This window comes from Oikopleura dioica, chromosome 1 (assembly GCF_907165135.1).
Source record: "Oikopleura dioica chromosome 1, OKI2018_I68_1.0, whole genome shotgun sequence".
Classification (NCBI taxonomy): domain Eukaryota; kingdom Metazoa; phylum Chordata; class Appendicularia; order Copelata; family Oikopleuridae; genus Oikopleura; species Oikopleura dioica.
In genome coordinates, this window is record NC_137291.1 from 13,821,873 (window position 1) to 13,843,633 (window position 21,761).

The 21,761-nt window shown below is 39.0% G+C and overlaps 2 protein-coding genes and 1 non-coding gene across 3 annotated transcripts; all 3 read right to left on the bottom strand.

Moving 5' to 3' along the window:
* Positions 1-5,247: 5,247 nt before the first annotated feature.
* On the bottom strand, positions 5,248-6,040 carry LOC145712284 (uncharacterized). The gene is made up of 4 exons (XM_081789972.1): positions 5,938-6,040; positions 5,676-5,900; positions 5,467-5,629; positions 5,248-5,418 (listed from the first exon to the last, which is right to left on the bottom strand). The coding sequence occupies exons 2-4, from the start codon at positions 5,801-5,803 to the stop codon at positions 5,248-5,250; spliced, it is 462 nt and encodes a 153-aa protein (XP_081646098.1). The 5' UTR covers positions 5,804-5,900; positions 5,938-6,040.
* Positions 6,041-9,542: 3,502 nt separating this feature from the next.
* LOC145712285 (organic cation transporter protein-like) lies at positions 9,543-11,748 on the bottom strand. Its single transcript, XM_081789973.1, has 4 exons — positions 11,510-11,748; positions 10,706-11,060; positions 9,649-10,581; positions 9,543-9,608 (listed from the first exon to the last, which is right to left on the bottom strand). The coding sequence occupies exons 1-4, from the start codon at positions 11,746-11,748 to the stop codon at positions 9,543-9,545; spliced, it is 1,593 nt and encodes a 530-aa protein (XP_081646099.1).
* A 1,547-nt stretch (positions 11,749-13,295) lies between these two features.
* Positions 13,296-13,368, bottom strand: TRNAR-UCG (transfer RNA arginine (anticodon UCG)). Its single transcript has one exon. It is a non-coding gene; the product is annotated as a tRNA-Arg (tRNA).
* Positions 13,369-21,761: the final 8,393 nt, after the last annotated feature.

Consider the following 21,761-nt stretch of genomic DNA (forward strand, 5'->3'; position numbering starts at 1 on the left):
CAATAATTGATTGTTGTGAAAAATACAATCGGTCGAGGGTAAGCCCGTTCGTGGGATCCAATAATATCAACAGATCTGATTTTATCGTCCTCTTTAATATCAGTTAACAAACTAATATGATATAAGTTATATCAACCAATGTTCTTAGAAGTAAGTTTTTCAATATTATTAACATAAGTGATATAATATCACTGATATTACATAACTGTTCCTATCTGCAAGCGTTGAATGATCCGGACACCGTAGGTGTTCCCTGGAAAAAGATATATAGTGTTGTCCGCGACGATCCCTGATCCACAATTTATTGCCTAGAAATGAAGAATTTTATCGTTTTTAGTAAGACTCTGACCTGTAGTAAATCTCTCATTTTAGCCCATTCAGACTCGTTTAGAAACCAAACTTCCTTTAGCTGTTCTCGCTTACATTGATCAAAGCCTCCTAACGTAGCTATTGAGCCAGATGGTAATTCCACAGCGGAATGTCGTTCAATACATCTCAAAGATCATTTCCGCGAAGGGAGCCCTCACTCAATAAAATTACCTTGGATGAGCGGTTAGTTTTTCCCAGACATTTTCAGCCAGTGTTTCAGTATATCCTTTGTTCGTGCGAGGATAGTTTTGACCACCGATTGTTGTGGGTTGGCCATGATTAAGACCAAGTGCGCCATTCCAATGACCTTGTTTTGCTTCAAACGGTAGCTTTTCAACAGCAGTACCGTTGAATGTGTCGCAGTTCTTGTTGCTTTCTGAGTCGAAACAGACAAGAGCTAAAAGCTCTTTAACCCGTTGCCGAGCGCGTCGCAGTTTCGCTGGTACGACACGCCCCGAGGCTCGAAATACGGCGTTCTTATTGGCGTAGAACAGAGTTGCAAATTTGCTGAGCTGAGTGAGCTGAGCTGGCTGAGTGAGCTGAGCAGTCGCTCAGCTCAGCTCACTGATTTTCGAAAATGAATTTATCTGCTCAGCTCAGCTCAGCTCAGACAATAATCACTCAGCTCCGAAATAGGCTAGCTCAGCTCAGCTCAGCTCAGAGAATTTCTCACTCAGGGCAGCTCAGCTCAGCTCAGCAAAAATAAAGCCAAATTTGCAACTCTGGCGTAGAAGGCAAATTTATGCCTACTGCTCGGAAACGGGTTAAAATAATTAATATTTTTACGGTACCTTTTGCTCCTTTTTCAATCGAGAGAGCTGCACTTCCGATAGAAAATTTTCTTTGAAGTCGCACTCGAAGTTCAATGAATGTGCATTTTTCAACCTTGAGAATCTACAAAATGGTAAAATAACAAAATATCCGGCAAACTACCATTTGTCCATCCTTCTTGCCACCAAATAAATACAATTGCCCATTCACAAGCGCATGTTTAGACTCCTCGATGTTATAAAGTAGATTTTCCGGAATAATAATTTTCGCATTTTTATTTGTTGAACCATCCCCAAAGAGTGCATATTGCTCAGATGGCTCATTCAGTTCAGTTAGAATAGCGTGAATTTGGCTTGGTTGATTTTGATAAAAGAAGATATTTTTTATTTGAGTTTGGTCGTCGAATTTGAAGACTCTTATTCTCTTGTCTTTCATCGTTTGAAGGTCGTTCTTCATCTTTCTTTCTGCGATTTTCTCTTCGTTTTTCTTGAGAACAAAGAAGAGGGAGGTGGTTTCATTCTTTTCGAAAACTATTTCAATCGACCTCCAGTCTTTGCTCAAGAAATCGTCAAGGACAATGGTTTCTTCGAAAAAATCAGATGTTATCCCCGTCGACCTGTTTTTAAAAACTTCAATATGAAAGATGGATTTTTCGTTGTATGATCGGAACTCGAGGAGCTTCGTTGGTCCTTTTATACTCGATTGTTTCTTTTAAGTTTCATAAGAAGATAATTTTTATGTTGTCTATTTGTATATTTTAACTTATGAATCTTTCCTTAATTTCTAATTTCAATTTTCGCGTTTGGTTGAAGCCAATCTCAAATGAAGAAATATGGAATAATTCTTCCTGGAAAGATGTGAAGGGATGGTTAGGGAGAATCGCCAAAGGATACGGCGGAGAGAGACTACTTGCTGATTGTGGAAACGGAGCAATTTTGCCGACAGCATTTTTAGCGAAATTGGGAAAAACATCGTCATGAAAAGCGAAAAACGGGTTGCTCGCAACATGCATTTTTTGCTCAGCTTTCTGTTGAAGAAAATCGAGCTCGATTTGATCTTTTTAGGATACTCAGATGGTAAACATTCTAATATTCGAAGAACTGTATATGATATACAGTATATCCATTCCGAAATTGAAAAAGATCTCAAATGTTGAATCGAAAACCAAATTTTGGAGGTAAATCCGATCATTGTTCAAAAAGGCGTTGATGAAATATTCACACTCATCGTTGTTGGTTCCGAATTGATTCGAATACGCGAGATCGTAAGGAGCGTAGAGGCCAGAGTGACATTTTGAGTCCTGATCGTATTTTACCAAGGAGCCAATCCATTCGCTTCCTAGCGGCAAGAATTTTCCTTCTTTTTCGAGCATCAAGGAGTACTGCATGTTTGAAAGAACAATGCTTCTAGTAACGATTATAAGCATCAATTGACCAACATCAATCTTTTTATGGAATCGCGGAAAGATTAAAAAATATTTTTGAAAACAAATTTGGCGATCCCGTTCCAGAGGTATTACATGAACGGGGTCAAAGTCTCTCAGCATTGCTGGAACCGCGATTTCGTCCTTGCGCCAGCCTTTTTCAAGCTCTTCATTTTGTCGAATCGCGTTGAGTGCGACTGTCTTTGAAACAGTGATCCAAGCTTTGCCGAGTTCTATGCTCATCAGGAAAAAGGTGCCACCAAAGCTGATGGAGGACATTCTAGCGTTGAAATGGTTGCTAGCGATGTAACCTTGAGCCGTTTCAAATCTGTTTAAATTATAATCCGGCGCATAATAGTAGCATTTATCACGCCGTAGGTTGGGAGAGCTGTTATCGGTCAAAATAATCATCGTATTAATAAAATTTAATAGAAAGGTGTTTGTTTGTTTCAGACCATTTTCAAATGACAACGACCGGAAAAACAGTCGTCTCTTTTTCCTCGTTTCGGATGGTTATTTCGTGGGTTCCAATAGACGATCCGAAATGAAACGCAAAATCAGGAGACCTAGATAAGAGTTACTGCATGAGCTTTTTCCATTCAATGTACCTGTCGAAAATACGATTTTCAATAAACAAAGAAGTGGTTCCATTTTCTCGAACGCGCATCAAACTTCCTCGCTGATCGACCAAGTAGTGTTCGCCATTGAGAAATGTAGCGCCGATTGACTTTTATCGTTTTGAATAATTGATGATTTTGAAGCATAAAATTCATGCGTAAAGATATCAAAAACGTTCATAATGGTCGAAGAGAACCTCGATGCTACTATTGCTCTTTGTGGTTTGAATTCCTGAAAAATCAAACAATACTACAGCTTGTTTCTTCGCCTTGGCTTGTTTCATTCCATTCCGAGATTTTACAACCCGACGATAATCACCATTTTTCAAGTCAAAAGCGGGGACTAATTTTTGATCGTTTTCAGTCTTTTCGCATTTATAAAAGGGACAAGGACATCCGTTCTTGCAATATTTCTCTGTGGGACAAACTGCTCCCGACGATTTGAAGGACCTTGTCAACTCGAAGCAAATGGACTCGCAGGGCGTGATCGAGTGAGTCCTTGTTGATTTCAAAATGAGTGTGTTGGCGCAAAGATGGCGGCATACTTTTTGGTCGAGAAACCTTTTCTTTTTGCAGCGGCGCAGATTTACTTGATTATCTTCTTCTGAGAACTTGAGCGGAGTAGCTTTTGCCTGTTCGATTATGGAAACGGGCTTTGGAAGGATGAATTCTTCAGTTGCGTGGCACTGCTTCATCAGATGGCCGCAAAGGTCCATCGATTCGATTTGGATGCATCGTTTGTAGCTTCGATGACAAGTTGAAGTCAGGAAAGTCGTTTGAAGCTTTGATTGTTCCAAAGAGGCGAAATTCGCTAAATCATTGTATTAAATTCATGACCGGGAACTGATTGTATTTACCAATGAGCACGATCGTCATCCAAAAAATTCCGCCAAGTAAGGTATAAGTATATTTTTGCTTATTTGTGGCGAATCCATGCTGCGAAAGACTGATATTTTTGTTGATCTTTTTCTTCCATGTTCTCTTTTTCTTCAAACCAGCTTCTTGCGTATTAATGCTCCGGGTAGAGAGCACTTCTTCGGTGAAAAGAATGACTTGGTCGCCGACTTTTCGCAAAGTTCCGAAACATTTGCAGTCCAGGCACTTTGATTTTTTTTTTGAATAGACGTTAACTACGCGATTTTACCTGTATTTCGAGATTGCTAAACGTATTAAAATTGTTGTCTGTTTCTTCCTCAAAAATATCCATTTTCGGTGTTGTCTCTCTACTTCAAAACTGTCTTTTGAGTTGACAAGGAAAGTTCATTCTTAGACGCGAGTGGAGTTAGAAAAAGGTCAAATCTCGTAGTTACGACGTTTTGGCAGTTCGTCGTGTTCTTCGAGTCTCAAAAGTAAGCTTTATTCTCATCCATGACTTTTTGATTCTCAAAAAATAGTGGAACAGTCCTTCTTTTCGTCAGTTTTTGTCGAATTTTCAAAATAATCTTTTTCGCATCCATGACTTTTATCTTAAAAAAAATGGAGCACTCTTGCTTTTATTGAGAAATTTTGATAAATGTTTTTGAAATTATCGTGAATTGAAGTTGAACTAAGGAGCTTTTTTATTTGATTTTGCAGAAGAAGGGAGAAATGAATATTTTACGCGTCGCAATAGTTGATAGGTGTGAGGAACAGAATCGGTCGATAATAAGAGTTTTCGTGAAAGCCGACTATGTCCACGGAAACAATCGTTTCATCTTCGTCTTTTTGATCAGTTGACGACATTTTTCATTAACTGTCCATAGCAGAGTTCCGAATCACTTCACTTTAACTTTGAAGAAAAGTTGCTATGGAAAAATCGCTTCATGACAATTTTGAAGTAGAGTGAAGTGATTTTTTTTCTTTAAAATTGAAGTGAAGTGAAGTGAAGTTATTTTGCACAACTTCAGCAATTATCAAAGTGAAGTGAAGTGATTTTTTGATCCCGGAAAATTAGAGTGAAGTGAAGTGAAGTTAAATTTAAGACTTCAATATCTGAAGTGAAGTGAAGTGAAGTTAAAAAATCACTATATTCTATTTTGAAGTAAAGTGAAGTGAAGTTACTTTTTTAAAAAAATCTTCACTTTAACTTCAAAGGTAACTTTCGTGAAGTTGAAGTGAAGTTATTCGGAACTCTGGTCCATAGTAGTACTTCTCAACTGTTCCTATCTGAATACGTTGAATGCCACGAACACTATGGCTGTTTCCGGGAAAGATATAAACAGTGTTGTCCGCGACAATTCCTGATCCGTTATTCACTGACTTGAAAAAGAAAGTTAACAGTTTAAAAATTTAAATAAGAATTCTCACCTTTAGTAAATTTTTCATTTTTATCCATTTAGACTCGATTCCTTCGGATGGTTTTGAAAGAAACCAAGTTTCCTTCAGATGTTCTCGCGTACATGCATCATTACCTCCTAACGTAGCTATTGATTCAGATGGCAATCCGACAACGACATGTCGTTCGATACATCTTAACATACATGATGATTGATATGAATGAAATCTAATGAAATAACCTTGGATGAAATGCAAGTTCTTCCCAGCCATTTTCAGTCAATATTTCAGTAAATCCTCTGTTTGGATAAGGATAATCTTGACCACCGACTGCTGTGGGCCCTCCATGATAAAGGCCCATCTCGCCCATCCAATGCCCGCTTTTGCTTCGAAAACTTGCTTTTCAACAACTGTTCCATTGAACGTGTCGCAGCTCTTGTAGCCAACAGAGTCGAAACAAATAAGAGCTAAAACTCCTTCAAACAATCAACAATCGTACGGTACCTTTCGTTCCCTTTGAAATGGAGACAGCTGCGCTTTCACCAGTAAACTTTCTGTGCAGGCGGTTTTGAAGACGCGTAAAGCTGCATTCGTCAACCTTGAGAATCTAAAAAACATGGTTAAGAACATAATATTCGTCAAACTTTACAATTTGTTCATCTTTTTTGCCGCCAAACAAGTGAAGTTGCCCATTCACAAGAGCATGTTTAGATCCATCGACAAATTCAGACAGATCTTCCGGAATTAATAATTTTCTTTTTTGGTTTGTCGAGCCATCCCCAAACAGGGCATATTGTTTTGGTGGCGCATTCGGTTCGGAAAGAATAACATAAATCTGGCTTGGTTGATTTTGATAAAAGAAAACATTTTTGATTTGAGTTTTGTCGTCGAATTTGAAGACTCTTATTCTTCCGTCTTTTATCTTTTGAAGATTGTTCATCTTTCTTCTCGCAATTTCCGTGTTGTTTTTCTTGAGAACAAAGAAAGAGGAGTCTTCTTGCTTCTTGAAAAGAATTTCATTCGACCTCCAATCTGTGCTCAAAAATTCGTCAAACACAATAGTTTCTTTGAAAAAATCAGATGTTATCCCCGCTGAGCTGTTTTTAAAAACTTCGATTTCAAAGATTGTTTTTTCGTTGTATGATCGAAACTCCAGGAGCTTCATTGGCCCTTTCAGGCTCGATTTTTTCTTATCAGTTTCATAAGATTACTTAAATATTGTCTTGTTAATTTCAACTTTGAATCTTTCCTTCATTTCTAAATTTAATTTTCTCGTTTCATTGAAGCCAATCTCAAATGACGAAATATGGAATAATTGCTCCTGGAAAGATGTGAACGGATGATTTGGAATAATCGCCAAAGGATACGGCGGAGAGAGACTACTTGCTTCATTTTAGGCTCTTACTGACAGTAAGTTACTGTGGCCATCAAAGTCCAAAAAAAATTATCTTTCAGAGCCTTGGCTGATTGTGGAAAAGAATCAATTTTGCCGACAGCATTCTTGGCGAAATTGGGAAAAACATCATCATGAAAAGCGAAAAAGGGATTGCTAACCACATGCATTTTTCGCTCCGCTTTCTGATGCTGAAAATCAAGCTCGATCTGATCTTTTGAGGATACTCAGATAAAAAATATGCTTATTAAACATGAGCGTTGTTTATCCATTCCGAAGTTGAAAAAGATCTCGAAAGTCGAGTCAAAAACAACGTTTTGGAGGTAAATGCGATCCTTGTTCAAAAAGGCGTTGATGAAATATTCGCACTCGTCGTTGTTGGTTCCGAATTGATTCGAATACGCGAGATCATTTGGTGCGTACATACCGGAAAAACACTTCGACTCTTGCTCGTACTTGACCAAGGAGCCGATCCATTCGCTTCCTAGCGGCAAGAATCTCCCTTCTTTCTCGAGCAATAGTGAATACTGCATGTTTGATAGAACAATGCTTCTAGTAACAACAATGAGCATCAACTGACCAAGATCGATCTTTTTATGGAATCGCAAAAAAAAGATATTAAAAATAAAACATTTTTGGCGATTCCAGTCCAGAGGTATAACATGAACCGGGTCAAAGTCCCTCAGCATTGCTGGAACCGCGATTTCGTCCTTTCGCCAGCCTTTTTCGAGCTCCTCATTTGGTCGAATCGAGTTGAGCGCGACTGTTTTCGAAACAGTGATCCACGCTGTGCCGAGTCGTAAACTCATTAAAAAGAAGCTGCCACCAAAGCTGATGGAGGACATTCTGGCGTTGAAATGATTGCTGGCGATGTAACCTTGAGCCGTTTCAAATCTGTTTAAATTATAATCAGGCGCGTAATAGTAGCATTTATCTCGCCGGAGCTCGGGAGAGCTTTTATCGGTCAAAAATTATTTTAACTTCATGAAAGTTAAAGAAACACAAAACTTGTCTACTTATTTTGAACCTGTTTCAGATCACAACGACCGGAAAAATAGTTTTCCCTTTTTCCTCGTTTCTGATTGTAATTTCGTGGGTTCCAATAGACGATGCAAAATGAAATGAAAAATAAGGAGACCTTTAAAACAGTTTCTCTATCAGATTATTTCTTCGAATGTACCTGTCGAAAATTCGATTTTCAATAAACACAGAAACGGTGCCATTTTCACGAACGCGCATCAAACTTCCTCTCTGATCGACTAAATAGTGTTCTCCATTGAGAAATGTAGCACCGATAGCCTTTTTTTTGTTTTAGATCTCAAATCATTTTGTGGCATAGAAAAATTAAAAACATTCATAATAATCAAAGGATTTGCCGTCGGGAACCTCGATGCTAGTATTTTTAGCAGTTTGAACTCCTGAAAAATCAAACAAGACTAAAGCGGCTTTTTTGGCATTAGCTTGTTTCATTGCATTATCGTTCCGACTGTAATCACCGTTTTTCAAGTCAAAAGCGGGAACGAATTTTTGATCGTTCTCCGTTTTTTCGCATTTATAAAAGGGACATGGGCAGCCGTTTTTGCAATATTTTTCAGTTGGGCAAACTGCTCCCGCAGAAACAGAGGATCTCGTCAGTTCAAAGCAAATGGATTCGCAAGGCGTGATCGAATGAGTCCTCGTTGATTTCAAAATGAGTGTCTTGGCGCAAAGATGACGGCATACTTTTTGGTCGAGAAACTTTTTCTTTTTGCAGCGACGTAGATTTACTTGATTTTCTTCTTCTGAGAATTTGATGATTTCGCGTTCTTCAGGCTTGATTAGGGAAACCGGCTTTGGAAGGATGAATTCTTTAGTTGCATAGCATTGCTTCATCAGATGGCCGCAAAGGTCCATTGACTCTATTTGGACACATCTTTTGTAGCTTCGATGGCAAGTTGACGTCAAAAAAGTCGTTTGAATCTTCGATTTTTCCAAAGAAGCGAAATTTGCTGTCTTGATGTTAGAAATTCATACCTTTCATCTTATTTACCAATTATCATGATTGTTATCCAAAAAATCGAGCCGAGGAAAACGTAATAAGACTTTTGCTTATTCGTGGCATTTCCATGTCCAACTAAGCTCACACTGTCGGCGACCCTTTTCTTCCAGGTTTTCTTCTTCAACAAATCAATCTCTTGCGTATTAATGCTGCGCGTAGAAAGCACTTCTTCCGTGAAAAGAACGACTTGGTCGCCGATTTTTCGCAAAGTCCCGAAACATTTGCAATCAAGGCACTTATTAATTCTGTTGCCCCTGATTTTTACCGAAATTGTGATTTACCTGTATTTGTATTTGGCTTAATTTATCGAAATTAGTATTTTCTGGTTTTTCCTCAAGATCCATCTTTCTAGCTCTCTAGTTGAATAAAAAGTGTCTTTTTCGTTGACAAGATAAGTCGAGTCTCTGACGCGAGTTGGCAGAAAAAAAGGTCAAATCTCGTCATTTCGACCTTTTTTTAGACTTTTACCAAGTAAACGATTTTTTTATCGATGACTTTTTATCTTTATTTTTAAAAATTTGATGAACCGTTTTTCTTTTCGTCAGACTGAATATTTTTCAAGGAGAAATGCTCTCCTTTTGCTTTCGATTTCGCATAAAAGTTGAGAGACTCTTCAAGCGTCTGACAAATCGGAAGTCCCTGAAAAATTCATTCAATCAATCAAAAAATCAGCAAATATCATACCGAAGTTTCTGGTAGAAGAAAGATAAGAGCTCCACCAAGCAATCCAAAAGATCCGAATAACTAAAAATTCAAAAAAAAAAGCAAGGGAATGTCTGCTTACCAAGTAAACAATGCATCCATTTTTCATCTGAAGAATAAATGGAGCTAGAAACCCTCCAACTCTTCCACACATCGAACCGAATCCGATTCCTGTACTTCTCAATGGCGTAGGGAACAGTTCTGCAGCATAAACATAAATCGCGCCAAACGAGCCAGAAATAAAGAATTTCCCCGCAAAAGCCATCCATCTTTGCGCTTCAAGAAAAGCCCGAGGATCATCAGCTTCTCCCGCCGCGAATTCTAGCGCCATGCAAACTAAACAAGCAATTCCGCCAAAGATCATAAAGCCTCCATTGATCCATCTTCTCCCAAACCTATCCAGCGTAAAAGCAACAAGCACATATCCAAGCAGCTCTACAAGTCCATTGATCGTGTTGTTCACATAAATGCTTCCAGCAAAAGAAGCGACGTTGAAAGATAGCCCGTAGTAGACCATCGTGTTCACAAAGAAAGCAAAACCGACATTTGCCGAAACACTAGCCATGTTTTTGTGCCGGAACATGTCCAGAATCGTATATTCCTCTGATTCCTTGTCATTTTTTGCTAAAATATCAGCTTCGACTTTGTCCAAAAGAGAGTCATCTATTTCCCTGTTTGTTTGTTTCCCAAGCTCTTTGAAAATCTCCCTTGCTTCTTCTCTCCTCCCTCTAGAATACAAAAACAGCGGCGACTCCGGATAGAAAGGATAAGTCAGTAAGGTAGCAAAGGCAATAGTTGCGTTTGCCAAGGTAAACTCCCTCCAATCCGGGACAAAATACGCGACAAGACCAGAGCTAATGTATCCAATTGAAAAGTACCCACTCGCCAGAGCTCCGGAAATGGCTCGGCGGGAAGGACCAAGAAGCTCCATCGAATAAGTTTTTTGAGAGAGATAGGATACGTGGCCAAAGCCATTGCCGAGAACTCGCATCGCTAGAAAACCATATTGATTTGGCTTGAATGGGCTCCGAGTTGCGAGTTCTTTATTTTAACCCATTTCTGCATTCTTGCCAAAAACTTGGAGCCCGTAGCATGAAGGCATGAATCGTGAGCAATATTCCATTTATCTGAGTCCAAACCATGATCGCATTTTTTCTCCCAAATCTGTCCACATAAATTCCGGCAATATACGCGCCAATCATGAGCGACAGCAATCCAAGAGCAGTTGAAAGTGAGTCAAACCACTCGTCGCCGCAGATGAGCTTGAACTGAGTCACAGCTGTTTCCCAAGATTGGCCGGCATTGAAGATAAAATTGGTCGAGTTTCGGAGAGAGCGGTCGAAGACGAAATCGTCATTGCAACTTGTCCAGCTGGCGATTTCTTGAGCGGGTTTGCCGAGACAGCTTTTGAGGGCTTCGAAGCTTTGTTGATGGTCGCAGGAATTGATTGACATCGGGTTGAAAACGCAATGGCCACAGCCAGATGAATGGTCGCTAGAATCAAAACCGCTTTGAAAAGATTGACGATCGAGCGATTTAAGGGATCCCCCCCCCCCGTTTTGCCATCTTTGACTGGAAATTCAGCCGATTTGCGCTTATGTATTGGGGCGTACAATAGCTCTACGTAAAGCTGAGGTGCTATCCGCTATTCTCTAGTACAGAGAAATTTTTTGCTCAAGGCAAACATACCACGAGATGTTCGTAAAGGGGTCATATAATTATATGTATTTACATCAAAATGATCCTCAGATCACGAGGAATCTAAATATGCCAGATATAACCCCCTATGAAAGACTTGAAAAAACAGGGGGGGGATCCCTTAAGGATATCGGAGCGCTAGAATTATTTCTCTCTTTTTCGCTTATCAACGATTGTTCAATCTCCTCCCTGTCCTGCAGTAAGGTGTATCAGTTGTCAAACTCTCAATCTGTTTCCAATTCAACCATTCGAACTCCTCGTTGTTGTCAAAAACCGACTGGCATCGATAAGGAGGTGTATACTGCGCAAAAACCGGATAAATCGCCATGAACCCGCCAAGAATCCCGGCATAACTGGCCATTCCTGTAATTCGCATTTGATAAAGCGAAATATGCGGCAGTTTTTCCCATAAAAAATCGATTCCTCGTTTCTCTTTCTCTGAAATAAACGGTTTTTTCTCTGGCTTTTTGCTTTTTTCTTCCATTTTGAAATTTAATAACAAAAATGGCGCGATATCTGTATAGAAGTATCCTTGCCCCGAGGGAAACTTAACTATGTTCTCGAAAAATTAACGGAATTAGGCACACAAAGAACAAAAAATATTGCTTTTGAGCTTGAGAAAATGGTCGAAGAATTTATGTTTTTGGTTGAATGGCGTGGCCAAGTGAATTTATTCCGAAAAACGGCTTTGCAATTTTGAATTTGAAAAATTGTTCGTTTTCGTAAGTTGAATTTGTTTGTGTGTTGGAGCATAAGATCAACACAAGTAGCGCGGGATCACGCCCTTACAACCCTTTCTGCTCGTTCACGACGCCCTGATGCGGCTTAGCGCTGACTTCTGAAATAACTCGAGTCGAAATCGCGGAAATGAGGATTTAGAGGAAATGCTCCATTTCGAAGTCGATATCCTTAAGTTTGATGAGTCGGAATGAACTTCAATCGAAAATTCAAAATTTCAGTGGTGATACCCTTAATTTTCAAAAATTAACGAGCAGTCCAGAAGTCTCAAGATCCCAAAAATACCACATTTTCTTTCTAATAAACTCTCAAAATCTCTCTTTTTCTTTATCGAAAACTTTGGCGGCGGAAGCGTTGACCGTCAATTTGGGATATCTCGCCCGCGCGGTGGCTTAACCTGCCACAGATCTGTCATCTCGTGGCCGAATCAGCGAAATATTCGTAAATCCACTGTTGCGAATTACTGTGGCTCCTCGGCGCTCTAAAAAGCGAATTTATGGTTTTTTCCTGCGTCTTCTGTTTTTTTGTTTGTCAACAGAAAACAGATTAACTGATGGAGAAATTAGACATTGATAAATAAGGCGTAATGGGCACTTTTTGTGCCCAGCCGTAAAAGAGGGTTAAAAATCATTTTTTTTTGAGCATTGTTCGAAAATTTTCGAGAACAATTTTGTTTTTTTTTTAATTAATTTTTGCTTTTCTTTTTTTATTATCCCGGGTTGGGAATTAAAAAAGAAAATTTTTTAAAATTTTTTTATCAAAACAATTTCGTTCTAGAAACTTTTCTCAAAATGAAGTGTGAATGGAAAAAAAAGGGAACCGCGTCAATTTCAGGCCTCTTTTTGGCCTTCACGTCAAAAAGTATTCTGGGGCGCGAATTCTAAAGAGCCAAAAAGATTTCATGCCTTCCAAGCTTAGACGTTGCCGCGTTTCTTTCGTTTTGCCAGCTGCGGCAAGGTGCGACGAGGCCGTTCATTATCATCATCTTCGAAACTTGAAAATTGAAAATTGTCATTTATACTGTGTTTTTTTTCAAAAGAAACGCTCTTTTGAAGCTCCAGATTTCGAAAATTAAGAAATTCGACATTACATCATCGAAATTCCTCGTTTCTTGGACTCTGTTGCGACGTGGTGAAGAGCCTCCCCTTCCGCCGATTAAGGGAGCCAAGTGTGTTCGAGTGTCTCAGGAAATTTTCCAAAGAGGTCAGAGTCAGACTGCTGCATTTTCAGGAACCTGGCGAGCTCAACTGGGGAAGAATGATAAGCAGCGAAAGAAGGAAAAAGAGGGAGTTTTGACCACGATGGGACTCGAACCCACAACTTCCTGATTCGAAGTCAGACGCCATATCCATTAGGCCACGCGGCCCCCGGGCGTGTGCCCAAACATCAACAACCTAACACCCCTAAGGCAAAATTATAAAAAAGAAAATCATTTATTGAACAATTAAAACTCGGTCAGAAAAATGAAGGAATTAGTCAGAAAAGAGTTCGAATATCAGCTTTCTGAAATCTTCGGTCGCATTTCGGACATCTTTCGTTATTTTCCAAGTGTTTTTCGATGCAAGATTGTCCAAACATATGGCCACAGACGATGATGCAGGATTGCCAGTGATCTTTTTGGTCATATTTACAGAGGCAAATGTCGCAAGTCGGGAAGGAATCATCGTTGTTTTCAAGAATATCGAGCTCTTCTTCAATTTCCGCTTTGATTTTCGCCTCCATCTCAGCTTTTTTCTCAATCAATTTTAGCTTTTCTTTCGTTAGAAAAGCCACTTTTATTGGAAAACGCTTTTCCCATCGGAAATATTCTTCCTCTTCATCGCAATCGCTATCGGACAAAATATATGTAAATTTGAACTTCGAAGCAGCATACTCATCAAAAATCATTCTTGCCGAGTTTGGATCAAATTCATCATCGTTATTAGTAACAAGTGAAAATAATAAAGGATTGTTCCTCAGATAGCATCTTCTTGCCCAATTAAGACTTATTTCTTTTTTAACATTATCGGTCATTTTTTCGAAAAGTGAAATTATGCCTTCCCATCTCTCTATGGACCGGTCAATCTCTTCGACTTCTTTTCGACCCCTCTTCAATTGTTCAAGTAGCTTTTCTTTTTTGTTTTGAATAGCTTGATCGATTCTCTCTTCAAGATCTTCTTCTTTGGTCGAAGTTTTGTCAGATGAAGCTTCTGCCATTTTGACTCAACTGATTTACAAAAATCTATATTTTCTTGAAGAAATTAGTGTGAATGAATAGATCGATGGAGACCGGCTTTCTTATCACTTTGAGCGGCCGGTTCCCACACTTGTTTCTCACTCAAAAATCATATTCAGCGCTTTTCATTTAATCGAGAATCAAGCAATCAGTATTGGTAAGAAAGATTACGTGGCATGCTCTGAAATTCCACCTGTCAAACTTCCAAATTCGCTTCGCTGTTCAATTCCTTCTTTGTTGGGCGGGAATTTCATCATTGTTGGAAAAATAATCCACTGAAGGTTCCACGTTGATCAAATACCAAAAAACGAAATCAGATCTTCAAATTTTCGACCTTGAAAATGATCGTTTTTTCTTGACTGAAGGGTACTGTAGTGAAAATTGAACGAAGCGCGCCTGAGAAAGATGTATTCAAGTCCCCTATTTAATATTTCTAAAGAGAAGTTTTCTCAAATTAGAAGCCCCTTTCTGTAAAAGTAAAGTCGGCTGGTGACATTAGCGTGAAAATCGAAAACGCGTCTGAGCGTCTGGCCCGAGTCAAAGCCAATTCAAAATGTTCTTGAGCACCTGCGCCAGGGAATCAATTCCACACGAAAAGAGCATCATCATCAAGGATTACAACTTCAGTGAACTTCATTTAGATTGAACTTTTTGACCACTTACACCAAAAAATCCTGAGTCAGGGTTTGGAAGATCTCGAATGGAAAGCCGCGCAGCGGCTTTTTAAAACACGAAGCCGCGAAGCGGCTTCGCCGTTAATTTAAAAATACCTTGAAAGAATATTTCGCGAAGCCGCTCTGCGGCTTCGTCTTTAAAAAAGCCGCTTTGCGGCTTTTCAGTTTAACTCTTCAGACGCTGACTAAGGTTTTGTACACAGGTTGCCGAGCCTCTCCCAGCTCTAGCCCGTCAAATTTCGCTGAAGAAACAGGTTTGAAATTGGGTTCTTTGTCCGTCTAAAAAGCATTAATCCGGACTACGGGCGGTAATTAAGCTTTCCGGGCGCAAATTAGGAATGCTGCTGCTCCGTGAACAGGACCGCCGATTTCACAATGACAGTCACGGTGGATCGGCCGGACAAGCGGGCTAAGCGCCGCCAATCTCGAATTTCAGCAATTTAAACACGCTTCCTCGAATTTACAGAAAAGGCAATGTTCTAAGTCTTTCTCTAACTCGCTTTGCACGTTGGTCAAGCGGGAAGGTCCCGGATTTCGACCACGACTTGAGTTACGGTGACCAGAGTTTTGTTGCATAACGAAAACAAGTGATTTCAGCTTCAAATGCAAGATTCATGAAAATTGTTGAACTGACATGTGTAAAAAGCCTGAGTCAGGATTTTTAAGATCTCTAATGAAAAGCCGCGCAGCGGCTTTTTTAAATACGAAGCCGCAGGGCGGCTTCGCGAAATTATCTTTCGAGTCGACTTTTAATTACTGGCGAAGCCGCATCGCGGCTTCGTGTTTAAAAAAGCCGCTGCGCGGCTTTTCATTACAGTCATTTCAGACCTTGATTCAGGTAGCCTGAGTCAGGCTTTTTACACAGGTTGCCGAGCCTAGATAGGGATTAATATCAAAAAAAGGAGGAAGAAACTCTTACGATGATGGATTATAAAATTTTCACTTGAAATTCAATCTTCCCCAAGTTTGATGCTCGGCGGATGTGTCCTGTCTCTACATTGAATTTTTCCTTTTTGCGATTTTGCGATTTTTCAAGGCGCTCGATTTTCGCAAGATCGAACATTTGAAAAGGGAGAAATTCCGCGAAGTGGCGTCACCAAACGTTGCGTCAAATTTTAAAGCAAGATGGACCAAGGCGTCGCGAAAATGTCACGAGCGAATTTGGGTTCAACGAATCAGCGCAAATATCACAAAACGCATTTATGCAACATCTGTGGCCGCATCTTATCGAAAACGGTTGTTCCATGAAATTTGACCTGCTTTTTTCATCAATAAAATAAATTTGGAAGTCTTGTCTATGCCTGGGTCGACAACCTGTGCCGAGAACCTGAGTCAGGGTCAGAAGAGCTAAATTGGAAAGCCGCGTAGCGGCTTTTTCTTATAAACGAAGCCGCCTGGGCTCGGCAACCTGACTAAAAAACCTGAGTCAGGGTATAAAAGATCAAAAATGAAAAGCCGCGTAGCGGCTTTTTCAAAAACGAAGCCGCGGAGCGGCTTCGCCAGAAGTTAAAGATAAGATTGAAGAATAATATTGCGAAGCCGCTTCGCGGCTTCGTTTTTAAAAAAGCCGCTACGCGGCTTCTCATTTTTGATTTTTTATACCCTGACTCAGGTTTTTTACTCAGGTTGCCGAGCCCAAGAAGCCGCAAGGAAAGCCGCCAGAAATCAATAATAGATCGAGATGGTTTCATTTACAAAGCCGCTTCGCGGCTTCGATTGTTAAAAAGCCGCATTGCGGCTTTTCATTTTTGATCTTTCTCACCCTGACTCAGGCTTTTCAAACAGGTTGCTGAGCCGAGTCTTTGATATTGGTCTCATTTTATTTTATTCATTATTTTCTACAAGATTTCAAATAATCAAAGTAAGTTTATTGCCACGTTCCATAATTGACAAAAAAGATGCGAAAGGTGCGAAAGGCGAGAACGGCGGCGGAGACAGAGCGGAAAGATGCGCTTTGGAATGTGACGAAGGAGAAAGAAAAACGAGAGCTACAACGTGAACTGGCTTAACAACTCGTGCAAAAGGTTGTTTCAAGAACTCTTGGTCGGCGAAAAAGCGAATTGATGAAGACCAGACTGCCAGACTGGATAAGTTCCAAAATGACCAAAAATCCGGCTTAGTTTGCGAACCACGTTGCATAAGATAAGCCAAAAATTTGAATTCCGAAAAAAGAACTTTTTATTTTCTGATATATTTTCTGTATTTTCAGTATAAAATTTTTGAAAATTTTCTAACCCTGAAAATTTTGGGGTTGAAAATTTTGGGTTGGCGTCAGGAACCGATGAAAAATTTTGAGAAATTTTGCGTGGGCGGCTACTCGGCTGCTGATTGGCCGGTGAGCCGAATCCGGGCTTCTGATTGGTTGAAAATTTCCACGCAAAATTTGTCGAAATTTTTTTGTCGGTTCCTGACGCCACCCCAAAATTTCGCTTCTGTTCGTCGCCAATCACCACATTCGATAGCCCCATCGATCGGGTTTGTCTTCAGGAGCAGTTTTGTCCAGAAGAGCCTGTTGATAGGCAGTGAGGCGATCGAGAAAGTCTCGTTGTTGTTGGCGCATTTTTTCAAGCTGGTCTTTTTGCTCGGGTGTTAGGGAGTCGTAAAAATCACTTGGGCACATTTTCCTCTTTTTTTTTCGTTTGTGTGTAACTTGGGAAACGATTGGGAAAGAGGGAGGAAAGAGGAAATATGTTGAGTCATGATTTTTGAAGCTCAATCGATTTCCGGTTGAAAATATAGGCCGAGAAAGAATTGTTTTTGAAAAAAAACGTCGCCAAATTGCCCCTCTCAGAGACTCTGTTGTTCAATTTTTCGCGCACTTGATTTGGCATAATTTTGGGATTTGGCTGAGCTGGCGCTAGAATCGGCCATAATGGCGTAATATTCTTATAGAACGGTTTTCTTTATTTAACTAAGGCGCTTTCTTGAACATTTGCCGCGTGAAATCGGAGTTATTTAATCTGGCATGGCGATCCTAGGTTAAAACCCTTGGTAAACCAATATTTAAAGCGCGTTCTACTATTAGACATTGATTCGGCGGATTTGGTTTTAAGGAAATTTGAGATGAAGGATTTGTGATGAAAATCGAAGGACTTTATTTTCCGTTATTAATATTTTCTGAAAAAAAAGTAATTAAGGACCCCTCCGTCATGTGGGAATAACTTTTTCAAACAGTGATTTCGAGGTGACCCCCTTAAGATTTCCGAAAACTTTTTTGCTCTTTGGGTAGCCCGATAGTTGGTCTAGGGCACCAGAAGTAAAAGCACGCTCGTGCACTTCTTAAGGGTGTCGCAACAATACTTTCAAGTTTCAAACATCGATATCTCTGAGATGACCTTAAGAATCAAAAATTTTTAAAAACTCAAAATAAAGCTTAGATTGATGTCGAGGGCACCAGAAGAAAAAAATTAAGATATGTAAAGGGGTTCACTTGAAAATGATTTTTCCTTTTTAACGTAAAATTGATTAAAACCGCAAAAATTTCTTTAATTATGCACTATGAATAACTATTTTAGCATTTTTTTCCAAAAAAAATATTTTCCCTTTATAAAATTCATAAAAATAAGTGATTTTTATGTTTTTCATGAAAAAGTTGCTTCCGCCCAGTACAAACCGCGTCGTTCTATGCGCTCCGCCTTTACAAATTCAAAAACTTTGACTCAATTTTTAAGGGTGTTAGAGTGGAGATAGGCGGATAAAAAATGAAGCGAAAAAATGGTTTTTCGGCACGAGGAATCAGAATTCGAGGTCGAAATTTTAAATTTCGACATTTTAAAATCTTGACGGGGGGGGGTCCTTAATTATTGGCATTTATTCGTCGAATATTACTTTAAATGTTAAGAATGGGGAATGGACTGGAAAAGGGAATACTAATCTGTCGATAAATAACAAAAAGCAATAAAGAACATTTCCATGTTTTTACTGTTTCTTCATTTTTATAGATGCTTCATTTTATCAATGAGCATTGCCTCGAAAAATTTCTCCCTATATTTCCTCCTGCACAGCTGGACAATCAAGTTTCCAATTAGCCGTCTGCTACATGTATTAGATCTGTTTTTTTTTATCTTCGCGGTATAATTCTTGATTTTAAGATCAAACCATTTTCCTGTAAAAAGACTATTATTCTTTAAAATTTTTAAGAGGAGAAATTCCCTTTCCAATAAATTTTACAAATTCTAGCGAAATTTCAACTCAGGTTTTCTATACAGGTTCCAGAGCCCAGCTTTCCATAAACTTGAGATAAAAGGTTTTTTGTCGTGACTTTCTCATTCTAATCAAATCTCTTTTTGTTTCCGCTGTAATCACGCTTCTTGCGCTGCAATCAAAATTACCGTGTGTCAAAATTGTCAATAAGATCTGGCTGGCGGGATTTGAATAAATTTAATATACTTATTCTTGATAACTCGATTCAAAATAATTCCAGAGATTGTTCTCAGACCGTTCATTTTGACTGATAACAGGAGGCGATATCACGAGACACCGCTCCTACATGGCATCCAATTCCAGGGCATTCAAATTTGTTCAACACAAATTATTGAAATTAACAAAAAACAGAGACACCCTTAATTCTTCTTCTTGAGTTTTAGAAATGAGCTTGACTCTCGAGAACTTCATTGTTTTCGATCGAGACAAGCGATTATTCCAGCGCTACAGCATGTTTCTCAATAACACAGCCTTTCTATATGTAGGCCACAGCGATCGATCTAAAAGGTTTAAAAAATGGCTGAAAGTCTGAGTAGCTGTGTCTATACTTAAATTTCAATAAGAGCAGCTGCAGCCTCACGCCTAAAATTAGACAAAACACTACACGCTCTAATTTTCTTTTTGAAGAACGTTGATGATTCTTCAACGAAAAAAAAATAAGAAAAGAGGAAAATTCCCTAAATTGTGGATAAATCATCGAACCTTTTCCTAAATTGTTGATTTTGTGAAGACAATTATTTTCTTGTATATTTTGAGACAAATATCGGGCTGGTGTCACGAATCGACAGAAAAATCTCGACAAATTTTGCCTGGGCGGATATTCGGCTTCTGATTGGCTGGTTGGCCGAATCCAGTCTTCTGATTGGTCGAAAATTTCCACGAAAAATTTGTCGGGATTTTTTGTTGGTTCTTCACACCTCCACAAAAAAATCGGCCCGAAAATCTATGATTGAAAAATTTAGGGACGATTCTGACAATTTATCGACAATTTAGGGACTTTTTTTTATTTCGACCAATCATCGATAAGAATCTAAAAATAGCCCCTTCATTGTGGATAAATCATCATTTTCGTCCCTAAAATGTTCGATTTTTTCATTTTTTCTTCAGAAATAAGCTTTTTTGACCAAAATGCTTATCAATTCGATTTTTCTGAAGAAACTTTGCTTCGAAAAAAGTTTTTGAACTTGAAAAAAATTTGGATGGACCTTTCACGTATATTTCTCGTCGAGTAGTTCGTTGGTTAAGCGGAGTTTGATTAGGTTTATGCTTTTTTTAAAATTTGGATTCTGCTTCGCGGGATTTTCTTTGGCAACGTTTTTCTTGAAAGAGATTCATCTCCGGGCTTCTATAAATAAAGCATTACCGGATTAATTGACCAATATAGCTTCAGCCAGAAATAACTCGACACGGAGAATCGAGCATATTTGGTAAATGAATGTTGGAATACGATTTTTGTGCAATCTGGCACCTGGTGAATTTATCCTCGGCATTGAACCTTCCCGATTTCTAAAAGCTTTTGAATTCCAAAAGAAGAGGAGAAAAACGGAATGTGAGATTATGAAATGATCGAAAATTTTGTTAACCGCAAATTTTAATGAACGCAGATTTTGCAAATTTATCACCTGTAGTCACCTTAATGTGAACGCTGCCCTGATCGGTTGGTTAGTTCGTGACGTAAAAAATTATGTCCGTGGTTCACCCTTTTTACTGAAGAACTAAAGTTTAGCCTTTATTGAAGCTAATCAAAAGTCGTCAATTTAGGAACTTTGGACAATGAAAATCGACATTTTAGGGCATTTATTATCAAAATTTACTAGTTACCTATAAAGTTAGGGTTAGTAGCCTATAAAGTATAGGTTACTAGTAAATTTTGATAATAAAATCCCTAAAATGTCGATTTTCCTTGTCCGAAATTCCTAAACTGTCGACTTTTGATTAACTTCAATAAAACTCTTATAAACACTTTTGCTAAAGCTGTTATGAGAAATTTGTTGATATGGGCGATTCCTAGTCTCGATAATTTAATTTCACAACATGTTTCTTTTTTTTTCTTATTTTCGAGTGCTGTTGGAAAACGGATCTTATAATCTGTGGTCTAAAAATACAACTTTATTGTTGCTAAAAACACGATATTGAGTAACCCCATCCAAGAATACCACAATTCGTTGCAGCATCTAAAAATACGATAAATTTATTTTTCATTTTTTACCAAGTGCAAAAAGTGGAATAGACTTGGAGTTTGTAATCGACACGGCCATTTCCAAGGTAGGGTCACGGCGGCTAGCTCAAGTAGCATTTACAACAGTTTAGTGAATACCTTGAACACTCGAGCTCACCCCCGGATCAGCCGGATTTCCAAGCGCGAATAAGATTTCAGTAACGTTACTGAATTTTTTCGACGAACTTGGCCACTCACGCTGCATCCGGCGAGTCAAAACGCTGATCCGGAGACGTGGAAAAAACCGGCTCTTTCCGCTCTGCAGTTCTTGGATGGGGTTATTCAATTGCGTGTTTGCAGCAACAATAAAGTTTATTTTTAGACCACAGACCATAGATTGATCAGAATATGGGCTTTTAGTTGCACTCAAAAATTAGGAAGAAACATGTTATGATATTAAATTATTGAGACTCAGAATTTCTCTCAATTTTATTTACAATTGAATCTAA